Source organism: Strix aluco, chromosome 5, assembly GCF_031877795.1.
Source record: "Strix aluco isolate bStrAlu1 chromosome 5, bStrAlu1.hap1, whole genome shotgun sequence".
NCBI classification, from domain to species: domain Eukaryota; kingdom Metazoa; phylum Chordata; class Aves; order Strigiformes; family Strigidae; genus Strix; species Strix aluco.
In genome coordinates, this window is record NC_133935.1 from 47,982,770 (window position 1) to 48,008,868 (window position 26,099).

The 26,099-nt window shown below is 39.6% G+C and overlaps 1 protein-coding gene across 1 annotated transcript in view; it reads right to left on the bottom strand.

Moving 5' to 3' along the window:
- The window catches only part of LGR5 (leucine rich repeat containing G protein-coupled receptor 5), a 92,662-nt gene extending 68,857 nt beyond the window's left edge, over positions 1–23,805 (bottom strand). Inside the window, exon 1 of the mRNA XM_074827240.1 lies at positions 23,566–23,805. Within this exon, the coding sequence (XP_074683341.1) occupies positions 23,566–23,783 (218 nt within the window). The 5' untranslated portion in view covers positions 23,784–23,805. The remainder of the gene's footprint in view (positions 1–23,565) is intronic.
- Positions 23,806–26,099: the final 2,294 nt, after the last annotated feature.

A 26,099-nucleotide genomic window follows, 5' to 3' on the forward strand; every position in this document is an offset into this window, starting at 1 on the left:
CACAGAAAAGAAGAAAACCAGAACAAGATCACACACTGGAGATTCCAGGCAAATTTTGAGGTGCCAGTGACACAATGCTAGGCAAATTCTTTAATATTAAAAAAGAAAAAGTCAGACTTCTGTCAAATTTCCCTCAATCCAAGTATGTCTCATTGTTTGAACAAATTGACTTTTTCACCATACTGGACAATTTACTGTGAACGTCAAGAACACCCAACCTGGGGAACAGTGAAGTTCACTGGACATCCCTCACAAAGGTTATCCTTCCCTCTAGTACTGTTGAAAGGGAGGAGGTTAAGTCAAGGATTTATAAACGTGAAATCACATGAACTATGGCTGAAGGCCACACCTTGCATCTGTTTCTTTCATTTGCTTTATTGTTCACCTATATGGACATGTCCCACCCATTTTTTGCTATCCATGGAAGATACCTTGTTTAAATGTGAAAACTCTATGCAGCTTGGATATGGCAATGACAGATCATCCATCCTCCATCCAACTCACTGTAAATCTAATATGAAGCCTATCACACAAGTTTAAACAGAAACTCCAAACCTGCCCCCTCCCCCCACTCCAAGTTACTGTGTTAATAATACTACAGTTCTCCATGTGTCTTGAAGATTCCTAGGGGAACTGTGCCATGGCTCTTGGCTGATTAAAAGAAAACTAGGTCAGATTTTTTTATCTGTAGGTCACTTCTTGAGATGGTTTAGGGCATCCTGGCTGGCTTCCAACCAACACTGTCCACACAGTAGCAGATGCACTTCCTGTAGAGGTCGTATCATGGGTACCCGATGGAGACACCTCAGACAACCTGGAGTACCTTAAATGGCATAAGGCTGGTATGTGTGAGCATCTAAATGAAGTTCCAGCTGCATTAAAGAATGAAGACTCAATTTAGTTTGCTAAACATAGGCATCTAGAGAAATTTGAAACATCCTCGGTTATCTGAGACAAACACATGGGCCTGGCAAATATAACATTATGACCTATGACATGACCCGTTGCCTTTTGAAGGGACAACTGAACATCAGCGAAGATACCCTAAGGCAAATCAAGGACACTAGATAGATACCTATGCTTAGGCAATTGCACTGACCTCTGAGACTGGGATTCAGGTCTTAATACCCCTATGTTAGTTGTTTCCATGCGAAACAGGCTTCTTGGCTCCTAGTGTAGTCAGTTGAATCTAAAAAGATTTATCTAATTTTCAGACAAGCGACTTTTTTTTTCTCTCCAACGACTAGGACTATACTGACTGTTAGGAGGATGAGAGACTGCTTAACCTAAACAGCTGCATTTTAGATCAGCATGTGAATCTGGAGCTGAATACCAGTTGAGTTGACTTCAGGAGTAACTAAAATTACTAGATAAAAATGTATGCACAATATTTATACTAGTGGTGGTGCAAGGAAATTAGATGAAGAAATCTGTTTCCTTGAGTCCTTCTCTGCACCAATACAACTTAAGTTTTCTGACATCTGAAGCACACTGGTTGCTTACTCAAACTTTTCTTTCAATGAAAGAAACTAGTTTTCTTTTTGTGGGAAAATGAGAAGTTGTCTTTCGTCAGTATATGTTAAGACTTATGACTTGATTGTTGGGCTTTCTTTCATAAAAATATAAATAGGTAGGTCTTCCTAGTACTATTCTGACCTCTGAGACTGGGTCTCAGAGTACTTAGTAAGGATGATTTATCAAAAATTAGTAAAATCCTAATAAAATTGAATGCAAGTTAGGCTGTAATAACACTTAAAGACTTTTGAAATCTTTCTTCTCTGTAACTCAGGATGTGTTCATGAAAGTAGAGCTTAGGGAGCCCAGTTTCACGTGAGTTTCCATCTTGCAGTCAGACTCCTCTAGCTTCGATGAGATGGAGCAGGTTTCTCTCCCATGCAGATTTTTAGGTGTGTCTAGATAAAAACCATCCTTTTTGGTAAGGTTAGTGTGCAGGTAAGGTCAGGCTCAGCGATTTGCTAATGGTTTCCAGATGGCTCAGAACACAGGCAGAGCTCATACACATCTTCCTAAAAAGTTCTACGTAGATGTGACTTCATATATGTGTTGAATCCTTTGGGACTAGAAACAAGTAATATCACAAAAGTACGGAGTATGACTTGCAAAACTATTTTTCTGCACCATTTTGAGAGTCGTGTATTTCCATATTACCACAAGAATGTTATTTTAAAAACCCTCAGCCTTGTAATGAACAGAACGCCATGGAAGAAGGACAACTGCTGTAACTAGGGTCAGTGTTTTCCTCCTGTAAGAGTCACAGATCCTTTGATTTCCTCATAGTTTTCATTCCGAAAAACTAGGGATTTAGGAAAGTAATTTCTGTGCAAGTCAAAAAGAGAGACAAAAGCAATCCCCCGTCCTTCCTCAGGTTTGTGAATAACAGCTGTAGGAATCTGGACTCTAGCTCACATCCTACAGAAAATGTGATGCAATAAAAGGTCCCAGACAGAATTGCTATCTCTTCTCTTGCGAGTGGCAGGGAGCAACTTGTGCCCACCCATACCCAAGAAGGATGTGTACTGGCAGTGGGTGGGGGCAGAAATTTCTGGGCTGAAGTATTAGGTGCTTGGAAGCTTTTCCCGCCTGCAGTTTTTGCATAGCAATATTCAATTATGCAATACTTTTCAAAGAACAACATAAAGAAAGAATTAACCATTTAGGAGTTGAGGAGACTGTAGAGTGGGAGACGAACTAATTTTGCTGTGGCACTAAGCAACGCAATAAGGAAATGCAAGAAAATATAGGTCTGAATTTCAGATCAATGCTTTATCTATGAGATGGTGCTGCCTCCTTAAGCAAAACCAATAAATATTCCCAGGCTAACCGCAACTCTCAGTAGTATTTCAATGAACGCTTCTACTTTTCTTTATAACTCTTCCATCAATTTTTATTTTTGTGACCATGTTCTCACATTCAAACTAACATAGCTTTTGCAGCTGACATCACATGGGTTGGAATACAAATACTGCAGATGTTCACAGTGCCAACATATTTTAGGACACAGAAAGACAACTGAAAAATCTGTTACCTACTTCAGTTTAAGAGTGCTATCATACAGGAACATATTTTTTTCCCCGCAGATACTATTCAATGCATCTTGCTGGCAGGGGAAATTAATTTTCCAAACTCAGTCTTTAAAGGATATTATTTTTTTAATAGGAGCGTCTTTGAGATAGAACATATGCCCCTGTTTCTCTATCCACACCATAAAATGTTTTCCCCATTCATCACAAATAGCTGGGGTTTTTCCTACAAAAGCTTTTATAGACCCTGCCTCTGTATTTTAACTGTTACTGACACAGTGGATCCACAATCCCAATTATGGCTGTGGACTGCAATACAACTGTAACAGAAATGATACATAGAGTCCTTATGCTTGTCTGACTTTTTAAATATAACTTTCAAAATACAAAGAGGTAGATGAACAGAATTATTAAGCAGGCTGTCTGTAACTGCCTGCTGAACTACTCAATTCGTACAAAAGATGGGGAAACTTGGGGGAAGACATAATCCTTAACCTTCATTTAGTACAGCCTAAGGTTACACGATTCTTCTCTGCATTATTACTGCATAGCACAAAAATACGTACAAATGTGAGGCCCTAATGCTTATGGAAGGCCTGTCTGGCCTCTGCAAGGAATGGACATTTTAGGCCCCTAATGCCCCCCCTGAAACACCTTCTATACCCTTGCAAGTCAAGTTTGTGAAAGTGAGATAGCTAAAAGCTGAACAATGCAGTCCAATAATTTCTTCTAAGTCATGTGTGATGGACAATTTAGATATCTGTTTCCTTATGATAATAGCCATGTTACTGACAGACCACAAGACTACTGATCGGCAGCAAGACAAATATAAAAAAATCACAAGAACATATATTCTTTGAAAACTTCTTATCTTAATACTACTTAAGATGGTTCATAAATATTTCCAAACAATCTTCATTTTAAAGACAGGGATTAAAAATGGGGGATTCTGCAGCCTATGGACTTCAGTAAGATTATCTGAACGAGAACTGTTTGCCTGGGTAAAGATGGCAGTTCTGTGCCCTGGCATTTCATTATGTCTGCATATTAAGAGTTCTATAGTGAAACTTAGTATCTTTCAAGGCATCTTATACTTAAATGGAATGGCCAAAGCCAAGGAGGAGGAAGAGCTCACAGAAAACTTAGCTGAGGCATACTACAGCACAGCGCATGTGCTAGGCCAACAGTCCCAGTTTGGGCACACAGAACTGCACAGTTGTTACCTAACAGAATCAGGAGACAGGGATATCCAGTAATTTGGCTTTGGCTATGGCCATGGCATTTCTGTTTTCACTGTGTGGCCTTAGAAACCCTAATCTTAAAGCCTTATGGTAGCAGCAGATCCAGGCTTTAATTAGCCACTGAATTATTCTAACGTGATTGTGGAGAAAGATACCAAAATGTCTTGGAAAAATCACACACCACCCTCAGAGAATGGCAGACATACTGCTTCTACGGAATATGTTTTTTCCATAAAAGAGAGCAGAACCTAAATATATTAAAACTCATGTGAAATTAATCTTCAGAAAACGTTTAGCTGTGTAGCATTACAGATCATGGTGTACAATGACATCCCAGTCCATAAAACCACCTTAATCAGGGCCTCTCTCCTATGGCACCATCCTATTTTCAACTAACAATGCCTTCAGATGAGCCGAAAAGGGGTACTTTGCTCCCACCATTACAATTTCTGCTCTTCTTTTCTTTACCCTTTTCAAAAACATGAAAGCATTGGATTGCTAATTACTTTTATCCAGCCTATAGGAAAATTAGTTTATCTTCCTGATCAAAGCAAATTAGGCAGATCATGGCTGATTAGAATGCAACAGTAAAATCTCCATACTTTCTATTCCACCCCCTTTTCTCTCAGAAATGGGGCCTGTGTCAAATATGTAGGTATTTCCCACGGCCAGTCTGGACTCTGTTTCCAACAGACTCTGGGGCTGGGACAATGGTTCTTACACAGACACTGAAGTTCTTTAGTTCAGTCATTGTGCAAGGAAAGAACTGGTAACCCCTTAGCTAGCATTTGATGAAACATCTAGATTTACATATTTCCCTAATTGCATTTTTTGAATGTGAGTGAGATTTATCTGACCAAAGTTAAATGCCTCCTTTATTCTACTACTCAAAATACAAACCTATGCTCTCCAGGCAGAGTTGCATTTGGTTCTGATCCCTGCATTAAAATTTTGGTTTTCACTACAGTGACACAAAGCAATGTCTACCTTTACTTCTCAAAGCACAATCTAAAGAAGGGCTTGGCTAGTTGCTTCCAAGGTGGCTGCTGCATTACATTGCAAAACTGAATACCATTATTCCTTCTGAGTAACTGCTTCAAGCAGCATTTTCTATCACTCTAGTATTTCACTATTCACTTTTTACCCTTCATAACTCATTTCCCTTCAATTTGTGTTCTATGGCTTTAACAGATGAAAGCCAAGCTATACTGCTACTTTATTTATAACCAATTACTATAAATTAACAGTAAATCTCACATTTAGCTCCATTTAGACATCACTATGCAGCTGTCCATTTGAAAATAAAATGGTTGCCTTCTTTCACTTCAGTGGGCACAATACAAAACATCCATTGAGCTTTTCCTTTATTGCAGCTGCCAATGCCCAGCCGACTTTTAACAAATCAACCAAGCGGAATAACAATGCAGCTGCAACATTTTATGGTATTTCTGTTAGTTCTCTTTTGAGACTGAAGGTGTTAATTAGGAATCAAAGAATACAACCCTGCCAGCTTTCTTTCACAAACTATACACTGGCCACTGCAGTTTTCAGAAGAAAAATAAATCTAATAAAGGGACAAAAATGTTGTTTGTCACACCAGTAACGTGTATTTAAGACGCTTTGATCACAAGCTTTTCATGTAGTCTTGTCAGACAGGCTGAAAATATTTTTTCCTCTCTTTTCTCCTTTCTTTAGGCTTTTCTGAATACTGATTCTAGGGTTGTCTGGAAAGGTGAAAAACCTGATAGTAACTGGAATGCTTTACAGGTTAAAATGACTTTGCTGAGCAAGCCAGCTTTAAATCAAATCAAAACAAATCAAATCATAATTGTTCACTTTTCTGATTTGAGTGTAAGTTGTTTTGAAATACAAATGTTCTGTTCCTGTATAGAGTTTACTAATTCTGTGTATTATTTAATATTTCAAGCATTTAAATATATGCAGGCATTTTAATATTAATACATCAATTGTTTTGTGGAATTCGATTTTAAATCACAAAAATGACAGTTTACAGGATGTTGTAAAATATCCATTACATACATATTTTCACATGTGTACCATACAGTATATATTCAATATTTTAACCATAATCATAGTAGAGTATCATATATTCAAAGGTAACAGCATGAAGTCATTACCTTTTATCTTCAGTCAAAGTTAAAACCTTAAAATAGGTTTATGAAGTTAGCACAACTGAGAATTAGTCAAGCTTGCTAGCTTACCCAGCAAGAGCTTTCCCTGTTAAATGCACAAATCATGCCAAAATCCATTAATCCTGCCAGGGAATGGCAGAAAGAAGCTCTGGTTGTTGATTTAATGATAATGAATTGAACAGGCTCTTAAGGCTACCTGCAGAGTTTTCTAAACTGTAAAACAAATAAAGTCAATTGTAAGAAACACTTTTTACAGAAGTATATATAACAGTTTTATTTGCCTTAAACACTTTTCAGCAGAAACAAGGTTTTAAAACACCATTCTACTTATCTTGGTACACGTTTAATATGATTCCTTATAATGTTATATATATAGAATGTAATTATAAAACATATTTGGGGGATTTGCTATTTGGTAATCAAGAAATACAGAATTGGCTTGAAAATGTTAAAATACAAATTTTAGTAACAAAAAACTTTGATCAACCTTTTCATGCTGTATGTCTCATGTAAAGTGCACTCTCTGGCTATTGTAACAGACACACAGTGAGATGATTCACAGTTAGAAAGGTACATTTTCTTTAGTGCCCCAAGTATACCATTTCTTACCTTCCTGAACTTTAGAAAAGTGAAACATAAAATTGGAGAATGGTTTCAATTCTTTAGAAAAAGAAACATGTCTACCTTTTGGGGTTTTTTTGTAAAGTGATGTAAGAGATGATAACCTATTAAATGTGACTGATGTATTTTTATCTGTTTTACTTGTTGAGCACTGGTTGGCGATGCAGAATTTGGCTTGATTTTCAAAGCAAGCAATGGCAGCTGGGAGGCAGAAGAGAGTATTCCCTTTCAGCATAGGGAATAAGGTAAAAACAGCAAATATTTTTGAAATTGGCTGCTGTAATCACTTCTTACAATGCTTTTTTTCTGTTGCATCATAATAGTGCCACATTGTCTAAAAGAATGAAATTATTTGTGTAGAAAGGTGTCAAGTATATACACACATGTCATACTGCTCTCCATAGGTTTAATAATAATAATTAGAGTCCTGTTGCTAATAATTTGTTGAAGTTCTGCTCTGGATGACATATTTCATAGCTATTTCAGAGTAACGTGCCATTTTCAACTGTAAGCTCATATCTGGTGAGTCTTCTTTCTCTCTCTTAAACATGGTCTCATGTGGTCTATAGGCTAAGGGTATTTTATATGGAGTGGAGTTTCAATTTTGGAAAAGTTTTTTACCCAGCCATTATTTTGAAATTTTTTGTTGTATAAACTTCATATTTATTTGACTCACAAATTCAAGAACTGCTCTGTGTGATTGTTTTTATAGAGCTATGCTTGGGTGAAAAATTTTCTCTTGCTTGACTACTACATTGAACCACTGTAAATGAACTCAAGTTCTCTGAGAATGTTTACCCGCTCAGTTCTGCTGAATTCTAGACTCATCTGGAAGAGTCTGAAGAATTTATATTGTGCCTATTATAAGCACCTCCAGTGGAATTTCTACAAAATGCTATGTTTATCAACTGTACAAAATTAATATAGGCAGAAGAGTTTTGCTAATGAGCACATGAATACAGATAAATCAAAGATAAGAAAATCCCATCCCTATGGTTTTCTGTATGTTCATTTTTGCATTGGAAACTGCAGTGGTACAAAGGTACTCGAAAAAGTTTTCCACTCCCCTTCAGTTGCTCACTGAACTCTTAATCAGTTGTCCCTGCCCCTTCAGCTTCGCTGGTTTGGCTGTTTCTATGGCTACACCTAAAACAGATCACTGGAATGAGACATATATTTTTCAAAGATCAGAAATGTGTTTCTTTTTAAACTGGATTATTTCACAGATCTGCTTAGGAGCACAGCCCAACAAACAGCTGAGTCGGCGCAGCTGAAAGAGGTGAAGCCTGGAGCAGGATGGTGGGAACAACTGGTGTCAAAGGGGAGAAAGCCAACATGAACATCTTAGACTGTCTGTGTTGCAGAGGGACTCAATATGGAAGCACATTTTTTCTGCATTTCCTATTCCAACTCCAATCTTCCAGAAAATTCTAAGCACTATCTTCTTCCAAATCTGTGAATTCAGAAACTTAACTAGCAAAGACAAACAGCTCCTACTCCAAGAATGTAACTGCAGAAAGCAAGTTCTTCTCCCACAGCCCTGCCCTGCTGAGTGAAATCAGCAACTGTGCTTGAGCCAGGAGTGTCAGAGTCAGCACACATACTGGCACCTTGGAAGTTCACTTTTGGTGGTCCACCTCTCCTAAATTGTTTTTCTTCATAGATCTAGCAAGTCCTAAACCTGTTACCTTTCACAGCTTGGAGAAAAAGTCCATTCTGGTTTCTTGTATGAATTTGATTTTCTTTGTATGAGGAGATTCTGTGCTGATGAGACCAGAGGAGAAAGTGTATAGACAAAACATACCAGAAAATAAAGCATATAAATCAAGCTTTTCCTGCCCTCTTTCTCATCTTTTTCACTAAACCACCAATGTTATAAGATTTCATGACTTACCCTCAAGTACAATCTTTGGACTGAACCCAACATGCTCACTACATCCTCATTCTGTTGTCCTTTCAGGCATAGTAATTGTAGCAAAGAACAAAATTGTCTCTCAAAGTTGGCTTCTGCAATGGCCGTGATTCTTGATTAGTTTGTATTTTTTTTTATTTTGGAAAAAAAAGAAATTTGTATTCATTTGAGAACTCTAAAGGAATTTTTAAAAATTTATCATAAGAGCATACAAAAAAAAAGAATGAAGACTCTTTTGTTTAGAGAGATTAATACAATGGTTAGACTATATGTCCTCTTCAAAATGAGAAAAAAAAATCCTCTTCATAATAAAGAGATTCCTGTAATAATAAAACTATCAGTATTTAATACTTTAAAAAGCACTCTATCTGTGTCTGTGAAAACTGTTGTCCTGAGGCAGCTGAAATTAGTATTTTGACAGCATTTAGAAAGGGTCAGTGTGCTCTCAGGAACAAGAATATTCACAAGTATATTAAAATACCATGGAACACAGGGATTTGTTTTCACTTATAAGGTAGCAGGTAAATATCTTCCAAAGCAGCTAGGTGTGGTTGCTGTTAGAATGAGATACAGATTTAATCACCCTGGTCTGATCCATTTTGCAATCTTATTTGCCCTTCAGAATACAGGTTGCCTAATAATTAAACTCTGCTGTTCCCCATTTTAATTGCTTTATAATTTGTAGGCTTTTCAATAATTTGATTCTATTTTATCAGAGCTTACACAGTTCACTCTGATAACAAGACCACTCAATTTTCAGATTTGACAATAACTACTTCCGCAGAGGACAGACTTAGGAACATGACAGAAATCTAGTCAGTGATCTGAGAATCAAATTTAGACAAATGTCTTACTCTCTACTACTTGTACACTTGCAGTCATACTCTTGCTGTTAAACAGTGAAGTTGTATAGGTTTGCAGATTTCCAAAGTGACTGCCAGGCACATTCAAATTATATAGCATATAAAAATTAATGTAAAAATAAATATGCTAAGGCCGAAATATTTGCCATAACCTCTTTCCCCACCTGTATGCAGGTACACACAATATCTGTACGTACTCTACCAACTGCAACTTAGAAAGGAAATAATCTTCATCTTACCAGTTAATGTCTTAAAAGTGAGAAATATAATTCAGACTCAATAGCTAGAAAAATCTTATGAAAAGCCTCTTCCTAGGTCTGTAGTAGTAAGCTGAGAAGCTTGAAAAAGATTTTGTTTTCCAGTGTAAGGCATCTCTTTCCTACTTTAATAGCTTAAAGATAGTAAGGATAGAGGTTTTAAAAGCTGTATAGGCACTTAGCAATGCAGATAGCAAACACAGACATACTAGGAAGGGATCAGGTGCTGAGTAGATGGTACAGAAGTAATAGTCCCCACAGTTGATTGCCTGATGTCACACCATGATCTGTCTTTCCTTCCAAACACAGAACAGCTAAGTCTGCAGCTGTATCCAGAAGTATTTAACTGCCAAACTCCCATGGATATAGGATACCTTGGTATACAAGGAAAAATTTAATGTGTAACAGAACTTCAGAAGTATTTCCACTTTGACAGAATGAAAGAGTCAGATACTGAGAAAAAATACACTAATTTCTATATTAATATATTTTATACTTTAAGGGTAAGACTTAGTGAGTGTATAGAGGTTCTGCACTACACAGAAGCACTGCAACTGAAATCATTAGCCTGAAGATGCAGACATTTACATTAGCCTGCATTTGTTTATTTATCCAGAAAACATGATATGTATAATAAATCCAATCATTTTACTACAGACCTTTACCTAGAACTAGCAAAGCTTGTAGTTGGGTCTTCTACATGTGAAAGTTTAAGAACAAAGATATCAGTTTTTTAAGATCCAAGAAAAGCCAATGATCTCAACTACTGAACTAAATTGATAGTTCTCACAGATCTTCATCATTTTTAACAAAGCTGGGAGCACTGCTTCACTGACCCAGCTGTGGGTCAGTCTGAATGGGGCTCACTTGCTTCTAAGTAGCCCTCTCAGGAGGAGGCAATGGTATACACCAAATCTCCTCAGAAGCCAGAGTGTTACCATAAGAGCCAGCAGAGGAACTCTCTAAGACTTGTTTTGGAGTGTTAGAAAGACATTTTACATTCTCTGCTTGGCAGTTCTGATTAGTGGAACAGTTCCCAGGATATCTATGAGGTTTTCTAAGAAGCAGCCTTAGACCTTTTCTACTTTTTTTGTGAGTTGTGTTGCTGTGCTAAGTAACCTACAAAGGAAAATATTTCAAAATGGCAAAAGGTACCTCTAGCCATCACTGCCAGGCCTGGATTTTAGAAGCAGCATAAACTCTACTCCAATATCCCTTACTGAGTTCTTCTTAATTAGTATCTTTCAAAGTCAACTGCATCACACTCTTTGTGAAATACTGAAAGAGTAGCTTGAGGTACAGAACTGGTATTAAAATCAACCTTTTATTCATTTTAATATCACTCAGCCTTATGTATATACTTACATAGTGACATCTCAAACTTGCTTCTCTACAGTGGGAAGCTTAAGTGTTATTTATTTATTTACTTTTTTAGAGAAAATTGCAGGTCTACTTCATGTCATATGTTTGAAGACATTATTCCATGGTCTAACGTGTACTTTCATTTGTCTAGTTTGAATTTTTATCCATCAATATTGAGTCTTATGTTAATACTCAATATATGATGTTGATGCAATCTGTTCAGAGTGCTTTACAACAATTTGTAAACTAATTTAAAATCTCATGCCAGCAGTAAACCTAGCCATCTCATCTTGCCTATCAGAACATTTATGTATTTTTATTAAATCTGGCAGTCAGAGACAACCCTGTCAACAAGATTATTATGAATATGAAAGACATTAAAAAAAAAATCGTAGGAATTAAAACTCTTTGATTTTACATGAGCTGCGTTATCTATTCTGATGGATGATGATGTAAAAGGACAGCTATCCAAATGTCGTTGGTTTCTTTCTCCACAGTTAAAACCCTGTGCACTGAGATCAATCTCTGTGCAGTTGTTTCTTTATACATGCCCTGACACTTGACAAAATATTCAAAACCTGTCTTTTTTAACTAGAAGTGAAAAACATACGTATATTACATCATTTTAATGATGTAATTACTCAAGAATGATACGCTTTGAAGTAGCACTGCAGAATCATCTTAGTATGCAACTTCAAAGCCTCTTTTTCGTACTGTGACTACTGAGAAATTCCACCTCATATTTCATTTTCATCAATAATGGTGCATAAAGAAAAATTTCGAGCTCCCTCTGTTCTGTGGCATCCTTTCCACCTGCCCTGGGCTGTTTCTTTCAGGTCAGCTTACCATGAGTTCCCAAAGTGCACCCAAGGTCACTGCAGTAGCAACAGGCCTGCTCTAAGTGCACCCAAGTGCACTGACTCAGGCGTTTGCCTGTCAAACTGTTTGAAGACCTCAGTTTGGTTAATAAGCCAGGAGCTGCTCCATGAATCAAACACCATGCAAATATACTAGTTGCTTTGTCAACTCTGTAGACCCATCTTCGAAAGAGCCACATTGACTAGTACTGGTCCAAGGCACTTCATTGTGAATGGACTTGATAGCACAGAGGAACACTCAGATTAAAGTCTAAACCTGCTAATAAATGTTAGATTACCAAATGTTTTAATTGCTGGAATTGTTTCTGATAAACAATACCATTTTACAGATAGCAAACAAAGAGAAGGCTTATTTCATGTCTAATTCTGTTACAGCTAGACATGTATTTAATTTATCTTTAATGCTAGCAGTGATATTACTGACTGAAAGAATATAGACATAATGCTTTGCTGCTAAGGTGTATTTTTTTTCCTTTAGGTCTTTGTGTTACTATTCTCCTGTGGCTAGGACACCCATCCATTTGCCAAATTCATACTGTTACATGATGATACACAGAGTGCTTATTTTCATTTGGTCTAATCTTGATCTGTATGTTTTTATTGAACAACCACCTTAATGCTGCCTTACAAGAGCTGGGAGCACTTTAATGGAAGCTCTCCATGCTGAGATAATCAAAACCACTAATGAATGTAATTTACAATTAATTATTATCATTGTGTACTTAGGTAATTATTTATTCACCAAATATGAAAAACAGATCTGTTTGTGTACTCAACCTATGGTGATACTTGAATAAAGAGCGAGTAATTTCCCTTAGATTAGACTCACCATGACCTAAAGGAACCCTCTACAATAAAACTGTGACACACCAGGAGCTCGGTTCTTTTATTTAAAAGGAGTTTCAGTTCTAGCTTCACTGAGAACCAAATTGGCTCATAATTAGTTCTCACAAACCCTTAGAAGAGATAAACTAGCAGCATGTTGAGAGGATGCAGCATTTCTCTGTATACTTCCCACAGAGAGATAAAACACTGTAAATAATACCATCCAGTTAATACTACAAATTCCTTGTGAAATCTGATGCTCTTACAGCACTGCTGTATGGTCAGACAGGCAGGAACATAGAGCTGCATGACTGCAAGATGCTCTATCCATGACTGATGATAAATGTAGAAAACAGACCACATCTGGCTTCAGGTTTATGGGATTCTTCACAGGTTAAGTGAGACAGACATTGAAGTCAGAACAGTCGAAGCACCAGTATGTACAGAAACGTCATTCTGATAACTCTATTTGGTGTGACAGTTCGTTCTGTCTATGATAAATGGAATGAATGTATTACAGCGCTGTGTAAGCATCCTCCAGAAAAATCTGTTGCTCTCTTCACTGAATGCTATCAACAACAACAACAAAAAACCTGAAAAACAAAGAAAATCCCTCCTTCCTCAAAACTGCTGGAAAGTCTGTAGAGTTGACCACAACTGCCTGACACAACACAACTCTTCTGCCAGAGTCTACATCCTGACATAAACAAGGCAATAATCACTTGCCTGTATGCTTAAAATCTTTTTTTCTAAACAAAATTTTGACTTTTATTTATTTCAGAAAGGCAGACACCATGAACAGTAATGGCCCATCAGAAGCTCTTTGTCAAGAGTTGACACATTAAAACCGAAGTGAATGCTTTAATTATTTTAATGCTTTTCCAAAATCTTCAAATTAAATTTATTTTAGCAGTACCAGTTCCATATGATTGAGTTAGTTCCATTAGTATAAGCAGAGCAAAAAGTACCTGAAGACTTTCTTGGCATACGTCTATTAAATTACACACATGGAATGACATGCAGAGATGAATCTGGCACTGCATCTTTTTTCTCCATTCCCTATAATGATTTATTTTAAATATTCCATCTAAATAACCTAAGAAATACTTCTGTTACAATATTGTTCCACATATATCTGTTTCTACACAATGTTTTTTTCTATTCCAGATGAAAGTTTTTTGCCTTATCAGTATTCAGTAAGCATTTGTTTTATTCTAAAAACTTGTACTTCAAGATTTCAAGAATGTGTTCAGCTATGTTCTGTACTGTCTCTGGCTTTCAGGCAGATAGGATGTTCCAAGATGCTTGTCCTGCCCTTTCTTTTCACATCTTCTGTCTTGGCCAGAAAGAAGTAAAGTTCTGGCACTCAGCAGTTCACACTGTTCTACATATGTACGGGTAACAGGTAGGAGGCAACGTGAAGCCTCCATATGCTGAGGAACTTACAGCCTTCCCAGATGTTATTCTCAGATCACGAGATTTCACATTGTCTCTGTCAGTGATAGGCCTAAATAACACCCGTATTCTGCTACCAATTACTCCTCCACAGTGCCCCACACTCAATTCTTAAGAACACTCATCAGCATTACTGCAAACCATTACTGTTCAGCCCACCACAACTAGATACTTAGGTGTTACCTCTACCAGAGCCAGTCAGTCACAAATGTTTCTGATAATAACTATGCCAAGGTAACTGTACCCTACAAAGTCTTACTGTAGACATAGCAGAAATGTAAACTGATTTGCCACTTCTGAGGGTTTAAAATTGGTTGAGCTGCCTGATGAGAGCCACATTTCACTACTCTATAGCACCAGTAGAGACAGATTCCCAAGCTACCTCCTCTCTTTCCTCACAATGCACTTTTTGCTTCTCTGTCAATCTTCCTGTAATTGGGTGTACCTGCTGCAGGTTAAAGTCATCATAGTGAGGCTTTACACAGGGACACTGGTAGGACAGGAATTTACTCTGAGACCCTTGTCAGGCCACAAGGTTGAAACTGCACTTCTTTTGGCTCTCTTCCAAATCCTTGTCTTTGCACAACTTCAGCAAGAGTGCAGGCAATACTTCCATATTGCACCAAGCATATGGATTCTGTATTTTCTTGTCAGAAGGTCAAATACTGCTTTCAGATGCCTGCATAGACTTCATTGTTCTAATAAGAAACTTCTATATCCCAGAGTTCAGCCCACATAGACAGCCATGAGCAAAACTGAAAGACAGACATACATCCTTATGAAGAGAATAAAATCCTTTAGGATTTCACCTTATTTTACCATGTTATACTCATAATTAGCACCTCATTAAGTGTTTTTAATCTACAGATCTCCAGCATTTATCAGTCAAACTCAGATGTAGGTAGTTGTCCCAGACATCACACATATAGAATAAGACTACGGAAAAGTTGCATGATTTGCTTAAATTGGTAAACTACTTCATTACTGTACACAGGAATAGAACTCAAAGGTCTCACTACCTGAATCCCTGCTATAGCTATCTGATCTTACTCCCTACTCCCAGAAGCAGTTCCTGCCCTTTCCTCATGCTTCCAAAATGGCAATCTCTGTGAACTGGGATGTTTAAGAAACTTTGGCTTCTATGCCTTCATAAGGATGAATCTCATTTCTGGACACTGGACAACTTGGTCTGCCCCTCACCACAAACGTAACTGCAAACTCATCATGTGTGAGACCAGGAGGAGAAAGATTTAATTTCTAAGGCAGCCTCCACACCAAACTGATCAAGGATCAAGCCCAAAGGCAAGTTACTCATCAAGGTGGTTCAGAACAGGTAACTTTCAGTGATGGGTGAGAGAGAGCTTTGTCTTATCTTACTTGCATCCTTTGCCAGCTATGACCTACTTATCCCCTCAGGGTACACAGAGGCTCATTTACAGAGTCAGTGAGTGCCAAATCAGTGCAGTTACACTTCCCTTAATGCTGACATCATCTCACATCTGTTCTCTCATTCACTTAGGCTAGCATTTACATTATCACAGGATCCAGAAGACATGGTAATAACTGGCATCATAAGATGCCTACTGCTGCAGAAACAAGGGCTAGGAAAGTTTCATTTCTGTGTAATACCAGTGCTGTAACTATTCCATCCTCAAGCAAAGCAGACTAAAGTGTTTGGTAAAGGAACTAACAGCAAAAAACTCGAAGAAAATAGAGAAGTACTAGTAATAAACACCAGCTTTACTTTTGTACCTCCTACCTTCCCGTCACAAATACAGGCATCAAATTATTGTACACTTTTTGTGGGAGAAGTTGTATGACACAAGCACAAAATAGATCATAAGACTTAAAGGGTTAAGTTTATACACAATCATTATACAAATTAATTCCCAATCCAGCGAATACTTGTGCATTACTTAAATTTGGTAACATCAGTAAGCATGGTTACTCTCAATAAAAACAGAAAGCATTTATTCAAGTGTCTGCAAAAGAGGAGGAAGATTTTGTGTGGTGGGAGCAAGTTCTTTGTACTGCTTTGGACCGATACTTTTTAAGATTTGCCCAAAGCCTATCCATACACACACATCACTACACATACAATATCCTATCTCCTGTACAAAAAGACTGTACTTTTGTACTATAATGCAAAATGTTGTAGCAATTTCTTATCAAAAACATGTCCTTAAAATTCTTCATTGCAATTACTTAACTTCACGCTGTTGAAAGACAGTGCATTCCAGATTAAACTACTCACTTCACATAAGATTTTGAAAAATTTTGAAAGAAAGGCTTTTAAATTATTTATGATGTACATGCTTTAGGCTGTGTAATGAGACAGTGTAGCAGAACATCTCAGTGAAACTATTCCGCATAAATGAGTTGATATTTGGGTAGGGGGATAATTGTTTTAGAATTATTCAAGACCTTCATCTGACAAACATTTGCACATATGATTTCAGTGGAATCATTCCTGACACTAAAGTTAAGTATCTGGATAATTATTTGCAGGACTGGAGCCAAATCACACAATTGGGCCCAAACTAAAAGCCCATTTGTTACCAATAAAATCTTAATTTGGGAGTGGCTGATTATTATAATTATCATTGTTGAATAACACCACACTTCAGAATAATCAGGTTTTGGAGCAGTGTCTAGCCATGAAAATACAACTTGTCCTTTCTGGGATGGACCTCAGTGCTGTGGTCACTGCCCCCAAAACCCAAAACTCATAGCTAAAAATTAGTAAAACACAGCAAAATAATAAAACTGGAAGGTGATACAGAATATGCTAAGCAAAGGCCTTATCAAGCTGGGGACATACAGTTTCAGTTCCCTGGGGATCTCCACTGCTATCTCATTTCATTCCTGCTTGGAGTTCCAGGTATTGCTGGTGCCTAGTATTATACTAGCTGGCTTGTGCTCTCTCAGCTTGAGTGATCACATCTCTCTGAGCAGCAGCTTATCGGGGTCTTCTTCATCTGAATGGCAAAGACATTCTAGGATGGTATTTCTATTTGGGTGCTGCTGCTTTAATACTCATTCCAAGGTCTCTAATTCAAAAATTTCAAGCTGTTGTCCATAGGCTTTTAGAAAAAAAAGCATGCTTCTTAGGACTAAAAACAGGGGTACCATGAGTAGCTATTGTCATATACAGTCAAAGCTGTTCATTGTCTTACAGTTTTGTGGATTTTTCATTTAAACCTTGATTCCAAGAGAGAGAAGAGGGTAGCACTCCTTCAACAGATAAAAGTAATGTCATTTCAGGCCCTGCCCCTCTCCAACTTCATTTAGTTACTTTATAATTCTCCAGGCATTATATTTTTGACATCTGATCAGTAAAATTGTACAGAAGTTTCTCAGGTCTTCTCAGCAAACAGTACAGAGCATGTAGCATAAGGATCTGCCACATGACTTGCTAAATCTCTGAGGAGTAAGTGTGCTTTGATCACATCTCATTCTTTTTAAAGACGTTAGGGTATTTTCTTCTAACTGAAGTCTAAAGCTGTTTTGGTACGTCAAAAACACCACATCATATTCTGCCCTCAGTCAGTTTACTTGGAGCCAAGGGAACCACACCTTATTTACCATGATTTTTATGGGAAAAGAATCAGATCTGCAGGACAGTTCAAGGAAGGAAGTCAGGGAAAATACCATAAATTGTATTAATCAAGACCATTTAAATAACCAACAGAGAATTAAGAAAGCAGTGCGTGCAGATGAAATATTATCTTGGCCAACAAACAAAATAAAAGAAAGTGGTCTGGACTGCTGCAAAACTGGTAGCAATTTTAAGCATTCGAAAGACAAATGACATTGGAGAAAAGACTGGGTTAACAAGGGAGCACTTGAGGAAAGTCTAATCTCCGCTGGCATGCTGACTGGGAAGGTCAGCCCAGTGCACGCGTTCCCAGCTGGAGTCAGGCTCCCTCTGCCCAGCCAATTGTCCTATGCACTTGAGATACCAAACCAAATTGAAGGTGCCTTCACGCTGCCAGCTCCTTATATTCTACCAGCTTAAAGACAGCTTACTTTTACCTGTCAATTTATGCACTGTTTCCACAGAGCAAATGCTACAAAGAAGAGAGGTAGTGTGTGAGTGCCTTTTCTCCCCCTTTTGAGCAGCACAAGGCTCTTTAGGAAGCAGTGTAAAGAGTTATTTTTAGCACTGTATTCTCAAGTGGGAAGAGTGACATTCTCTTCTTTAATACATTTTTAATGCGAATTTTTCACAAAGAAACTGAGTTGACACATTATGTTTTGAAATTTAAAGCAAATCCCTTGAAAACTGGCAAACATGAATTTTACGTAGTTTACTTCTTCAGTTCTTATGTAATTTATCTATGCATACCTACTATTGCCATGAGTAGAGAGGAAATACTCTGTCTTCTTTTGGAAAGGGCGATTTAACACTAAATTCTAAATCGAGAACCTGGATTCACCTTCATCCTCAACTGGGACAAGCCTCATATTATTAACGGAAACCGCATGGCAATCATTTAATTTCTTCCAACTAGAAAGGCACAAAAATGGTTTATAAAGTTTGCAGCTATGTGAAAAAGTACTTTCTAAGAAAAGGCAGACAATTTACTAACTACCTAACACCTAAATCTTGTCAAGGGATCTGGAAGTTGTAAGAGACTTTATAAAGCTTACTTCTTCATAAGAAGATATTTTGCTGTTCAATCTCTTTGAAAAAACTATGGCCATTCCCAAGATACCTTAGATGAAGATGCAGCCAAGATTTGAGTTTGCACTGTGAGACCAGAATGATTAAATAGTGCAAATTTACCCCAAAGGGTTGGTCTTAACAGTCTGGGGTATTTCTGACAAAGGAACAACTATCTTTCTTGTTTCAGAAGTGTAGTTAATTTCTGGGAACATACTCTTTAAACTTCAATAAATAAATAATTTTCTTTCTCCCAAATTCTTTGTAGGTTTGTGGGGTTTTTTTCCCTGTTTAGTAGTCTTAAACACCTTCAGATGCCCTATAGAGTTTTGATTGTGTTCTACAGGAATATTTGTCATCAAATACAGTAGTATGGCAATGCATGAAGCTGAAGGCCAAAATCTATTTGAAGAGTAATATGTTAGGAACCTTATATATGCAGTGATTTCTTTTTCATAGGTTAGGAACCTTATATATGCAGTGATTTCTTTTTCATAGGTTTTACTGTAATACTATCAATGTTATAGTTTTGAAAAATAATTTTTTCTTAATCAATTATTTCTGTGAAAAATTATAAATTATATGGATCAGATTTTCCCAAATGTTACTATGCAATTTACAATGTACTCAAACTTCTAACGCAAGTAACATGTAACCCAAAACAACTCATTAAGTAAACTACAATGTAAAAGGCAACATACCATATGCTGCAATATTTATACGTGTATGCATGCATGTCTATGTCAGTCTAAGATGGTAACGTTATGAGAACATTCTACTTAAAATACTCCACTAAGTTTATTATTGAGAATTTTTCATCACAAAGAACACAGCATCTGAACTGTTAGACAGCCTTGGCATTTATAATAAATTTACTTTTCCATGCTATCCAGGGAGACCTTCAAATATCTTCTATATTGCCATCACATTGAGATATGAAAACAGATCTATTTTTTTTATATATATACTCATCATACTAAATATTCTTGAACAGGAGTTGCCAGATTTTACACTATTTTTAATGACTAACTATTTAGGAGAAGTAGGGTGAGCCTGTGGTTAAAGAATGGAGTTAGGATGAGGCATTCTGTCTTTAATTACTGGCTTTGTCACAAACTTTACCTCTAAATTTGAGCAAGTCCTTCTTTGCCTCAATTTTCCACATCACAGTAAATGTTAACAGTATTTCACTAACTCACAGGCTTGGTTTGAGAATTAATGAGGGTCCCATGTGCAAAAGACTTGTAGATCCTGGTCTCTTCTTTCCACTGTGTACTGATAGGGAAGTGACATGTTCTTAATTTGAAACAGAGACTCAGTGCTGCCCTTCATCAGCACATGGAAATCTCATTTATGTCAACAGGACTTGCATTAAATACATTATTTAGCCTAAAAGTAAATGAAGAAAAAGGAACGGAAAGAACCTCTTGGATTCTCCTTGTCTGCTCTTAAAAAGTCTAGCAGTTCATGGCAGCAGACACATAATAATAAATAAAAAGATTTTTGATGGGAGGCAAGAATTGCTGCCTGGAATATAAATGAGAATGGAGAAATGTGTAGCAGGTTCATCTGTAGACTACATTTAGCTCTGCTGCAAGAGCACCATCATGAAAAACATGCAGAATTCAGTCACCATAATATATCATGCTCTATACATATTTGTCCCAACATAAAACAAACCTTAATGGCCTCAGCATTTCAACTTTTCACACAATTTCCAGTGCACACCCAGAAACATCTTTTTTTTTTTTCCTATGTGACTGTCCAGATAAGATAAAAATGACAGAAATTTAGAAAAAACTTTTAAAAGTCTAGACTTAAAACAAGGTACCACAGACCATTTTTTGGTTGAATATGTCTACTGTGTGAAAACAGAATCAACTAGAGAAGATGTGGTTTTTTATCGGAAAAAGAGTTAATACGAGTACACAGTTTTAATCTCCTGCTTCAGTCTGAAGAAAAATTGTCACAGTGCAAAAAGACATTGCTGTTTTTCTGGGGAACAAAACAGAAAAAAAAAAAAATCCAGGAGCATCTTGCTGGCCACTGCCAAGCTCAGGCAAACATCTCTATAACAAGCAGGCACGTTTTAAAATTTGCCATTGCTTAGCCATCTATAGACAATGAGACTTGACAGTTCTTTATGGAAGGCAGGCAGGAGCCACAACTCTGCATAATTAGGCAATAATTAATCAATCCAAAGAGAACAGCCTGGTAAATTAGGAAAAAGGTAAGTATAGCTGTCTATGTGTATGAACCAGTCTTTTATACTGTTGTACTGCGCGTCTTTTACACTCTTATAGTGCCTGTATGTAGCCTTGCCCATTTAAAAGTCTGCCTGTCCCACCACGGTGGTTTTTTCATTCAGGGTGTACGCTACTGAACAGCACAGAATTCTTGACTGGAGAAAGGCATTCCTCTGCTGAAGGACAAGAGGATTTAAAAACAGAAGTGCGGACCAGATCACAATCCTACCGAGAAGCAGGTTACTGGAGACATACATCTTTTCAACAGCAGAAGACCACAGCAGTGGTGTTTTGACATCATCGTGCATATTTATATTCTCTTTTTCTTCATAAAACAGTCAAACAGGGGGTTCTCTAATGTTTTTCCAGTTTTAGCATTCCTCCAAGCAACCAAGAATTTAGGGCATCTACTTCTTGACACTTGATATGTACAGCTTAAATATGCCTTTATACCTTCATTATCTTTCTGCTTACGACTTTCCAAATCACCAGAAAACATTATGTCTTGTGTATAGCCAAAATCCTGATCTCCTACTTTTGAAACCAGTGGCAGACTTTGCATGTGTCTTAAAAGTTGTATCTTTATTATGTACAGTCAAAGCTTTGCTCTACTCTAAGTCGTCATTCAGTAACGCTGACTCCTGCCTCTTAACATTACTAACAGCTTTGACTTCGAAATGTTTATGATAAAATAAGCTAAAACTGATCTTATTAAGATAATTTCAGAACAGTATTTACATGCATAATATTTAGGAGTCTTTCAACTGCACATCCTCTTTCTAAACCAATCTTATTTTCACCAAACTAAGCTTTCTCCTAAGATTTTATTGGTTGCACTTCATTTCTACCTTTCCGATGTTGTCGAGTTTGTACTTCTCTTAGGCCATTTCTAGTTTAGTTTCGTCTACTTTCTCAGATGCAACGTATGTTTTATATCCTTTGAAGTCTGGTATTAACAGAGAAGTGAGTTCAGAATTGTCACTTTAGTGCCCCAGACACACAATACTCTGAAAGCATCTTTACAGTAGCCGTAGTAGCAAGCGTGTCAACAGCATGTCAAAACATACAGATGGACAAACACGTTCAGAAACAGACATACTGTATGTTGGATATGGAGGATAAGCACTAAATTAACAAACTACTGGACACGCAACCACAAAGAACCGTATGGAATCGGTAAGGAAGGCACTAAAGTCACACTTTGAGTGCACCAACACTTCCAACACACAAAACCAAGAGAGGCTAAACGATGACCCTTCTGCCAAAAAGAAGGAAACAAAGAAAAAGCTTCCCCACAGCTCTGGGTGGGGTTTTTTTGTTAATACGAAGTGTCTCCGTTCTCGCCGTCCCTGTCCCCACACGCTGTAATTCAGCGCGCCCGAGATGCAGAGGAGTTTCCGCGCACGGCAGCCCGGCCCGGCGGGGATGCCCGGCCCGGCGGGGATGCCCGCCCGCACGGCGGGTACTGCGAGGCAGAGGGAGGGCCCCGGCGGGGTCGGGAGCACCGGCCCGGGCCCGCCGCGGGGCTCAGGCACCTGCCCGCCGCGGCGGCCCCGCACCGCGCTCCGAGCGCTGCCCGCCTCCCGGGATCTGGCTTTATTTACTGCCTTTCCTCAACCCCAGGGGAGATCTGTTAAAGATTAAATCCGCAGCAACCGCAGTTCAAAGCCCTGTCCCGGGAAGCAAAGGTGAAGATAACGTCCCTGCAGACCGCATCGAGTTTCTGCTGTTGCAACCGCCTTTAATTACCCTCTAAACGGCACATCACACAGCGACCCTCCAGGCGCCGGACCGGGCACCGAGATAGCGAGATACCCATGAGCGTTTTACAACCCGCCCGCTGATTAAAAAGCGATTAGAAACTTATCTGAAGTCGGGTGTTTCCTACAGGCAGCGGCGCGGTAGCGCACCGACCCCGCGCGCCTCCTGTCACCGCCGGGGACCGGCCCGGGCCCTCCCGTGGGGGCCTCCTCGCCGCTGCCGGCCCCGCGGGCGGCCGTCGGTGCCCCCTCCCCGGCCCGCCCGCGCGGGCTGCCCACACTTACAGGTAGGAGGTGAAGACGCTGAGGTTGGCGGGCACGGCCGTGAGCCCCAGGTCGGAGCAGTCGGCGCGGAGGAGGACGCCCTCCTGCTCGCAGCGGCACGGCGCCGGGCAGCCCCGCGGGCGCTGCCCGCCGCCCCGCGCCCCCCGCCGCCCCGCCGGCAGGCAGAAGAGGAGGAGGAGGAGGAGGAGGGCGGCGCGGGCAGCGCGGGACGTCGCCATGGGGTCCGCGGGTGCCTAGAGCTGCGGGGCGGCCGCTCTCATGCCCTGCCGCGCGGCGGGGGCGAAAGGCGGGCGCCCGACTGGGCTCGGCGAGCTGCTGCTGCTGCCGCGGCCGCCGCCGCGCCGCTGTCTGTGGTAGCATCTCAGCTTACACGCTGCTTTAAAGCCCTGGAGCCGGCACCGCGCGCCCGCTGACGCCGCCCCAGCCTTGCCCGCCGTAGCGCGGCGGGCCCTGCCCGCGCCGCCGTACGAGCGGGCGGGCGGGGGCGGGCGGCCGCGGGGCCCGGCGGGCGGCGGGGAGGCGGGAGGCGGGGGGCCCCCGCCTCCCGCCTCCCCGCCGCCCGCCGGGCCCCGCGGCCGCCCGCTCCTCGGAGCTCCCCTGAGGGCGGTGATTTCCCCTCAGGGCAGGGGCGCGCGCGGTGGACGTTTCTGGAAAGCAGCGGGACTGCAGAACCTCCCCCCCATTCCATTTGAAATCGGAGCGTCGGTCAGCGGGGATACGGACACGCACACACGACGGCTGGGGAGGCGGGGGTATGGTCCTGAGGCAGTGGGGTTGTCTCTGGGGGTGCTCCATTGGGCTGGAAGGGAGGTCTAACCCAGGTGTTAATTGCGGTCAGGAAACCTGCTGGGTGTGGAGCGGTCCCAGCTGCAGGCTGAGCAGTGGCCCTGTACAGCCATGGGGATCCACTCGGTGAAATCTTGGGCTTGCCAAGAGGCAGCAGTTTCCTAGAGGAGTCCATCTGCCAAGGGAGACTGACTTTGCAGCGAGGCTGCCGTTGAAAGCTCTTGGGCTGTCCCTCACCCCGCTTCTTGCCGGTGGTTTCCACTCCTCAGGTTGTGCGGAAAGTGACTTTCGCACTACTCTTCTGTGACTGAGTATGCCAAAGCCATTGGTGAGGAAGAGGTGAGGATAGCAATTTTTTTAAACCTTTTTTTCCCTCCAAATCAGTTTTCAGTGCGAATAAAGTTGAACACAAGCTCCAGACTTGAGACTAGCTACTGGTTTAATAAGCCAGTCCCAGCCCAATTCCTGTTTAGACTGGTGACTAAATTGTTGGTCAGGCTACTCAGTATGCACTGGAGAGCATTAGTTAAAGGTTTTCTGCTACACCGTCTTTGAATCTACAATTAAGTCTGAAATAAGAGCCTAATGAAAAGGCCAGCAAAATGCATGCTTTTATAGTCTACCCAGTTTATAATGCCTGTTCCCACCTCTGGACCATCATTTGATGTAATCTGAGCTACAGAAGGATCTTGTACTGGAGCTCAAGTGCTTTATTTAAAATAATAAAAAAGGGATCTGCTGTCTGGCTGGTTAGACAGGTCAGAATGTTTTGTAAATCTAGGCCTATGGGGCTGCTGGGAAGCTTTTGCCCAAGCATCACCTTATCCCAAGCTAGTAAAAACAATGGTTGAAAGCATAGATTGTCAGGAAGAAATGCCTGAGGAGAAAAATTTTGCGGGAAGCAGAGTTTCATTACGTACCATGATACCTGGTCAGAAGACCTGTTCCCCCAAAAGCTCTGACAGTTTCTTACCAATGTCTAATATCACTGCGAAGCAGCAATATTTTTGTTGCTGAATTTCACTATTTTTAGAAGTTTCGCACTGTGCTGAATAGGTACATGCTAATGGTTTGATAAATTGTGAATAATTTCTTCTAGAGTGAAATAGTTTCTATTAGGCATCTGTACTGCATGATATTAGAGTCCTTAATGCGTGATGCCAAAAGACATCAGAATAGTTATAGTTAACAAATAAGTAAATATTTTTCATAACTAGTGAAATAGTATTTATATAACCTGAGGCTATTGCACACATATTTTGTTTGTTCTAGAAAGCAAACTGTATACTGTTTGTTCATTTTCTGTTGAGGATTTATCAGCTTGTGCAAAGTATCTGAAGTTAGATTAATTAGTAGTGAGGGTTTAACTGTAAGTCCTCCTTTGTTGTTTATTTTGCGTTAATACATTTGTTCAGCTAGTGACTTTCTTTGAAATATTTAATGCACTTCAATTTTCCTTAAAGATTTTTTGAAAGAAAAGTAGATTGAAGATTAAAAGAAGGATTTGATAGGAACGGATATGGATAATTCCTACCTTTGTACATTTAAATTAGGCTGTACAGTTATTTCCTTTTCATGTTTCTCATAGGTCTCTGGTTCTCCATAAAGGGAAAAGGAAAAACATCTGTCATTTTGGTAACGTCTCTGGGAGGTGCTGTTACTGTTCCAAAAGGCCATTGGGACTGTAAGATTTCCTGCAGGTTCTGACATCTCAGCATAATGTCCTGGTCACTTGGAGTGAGATCCAT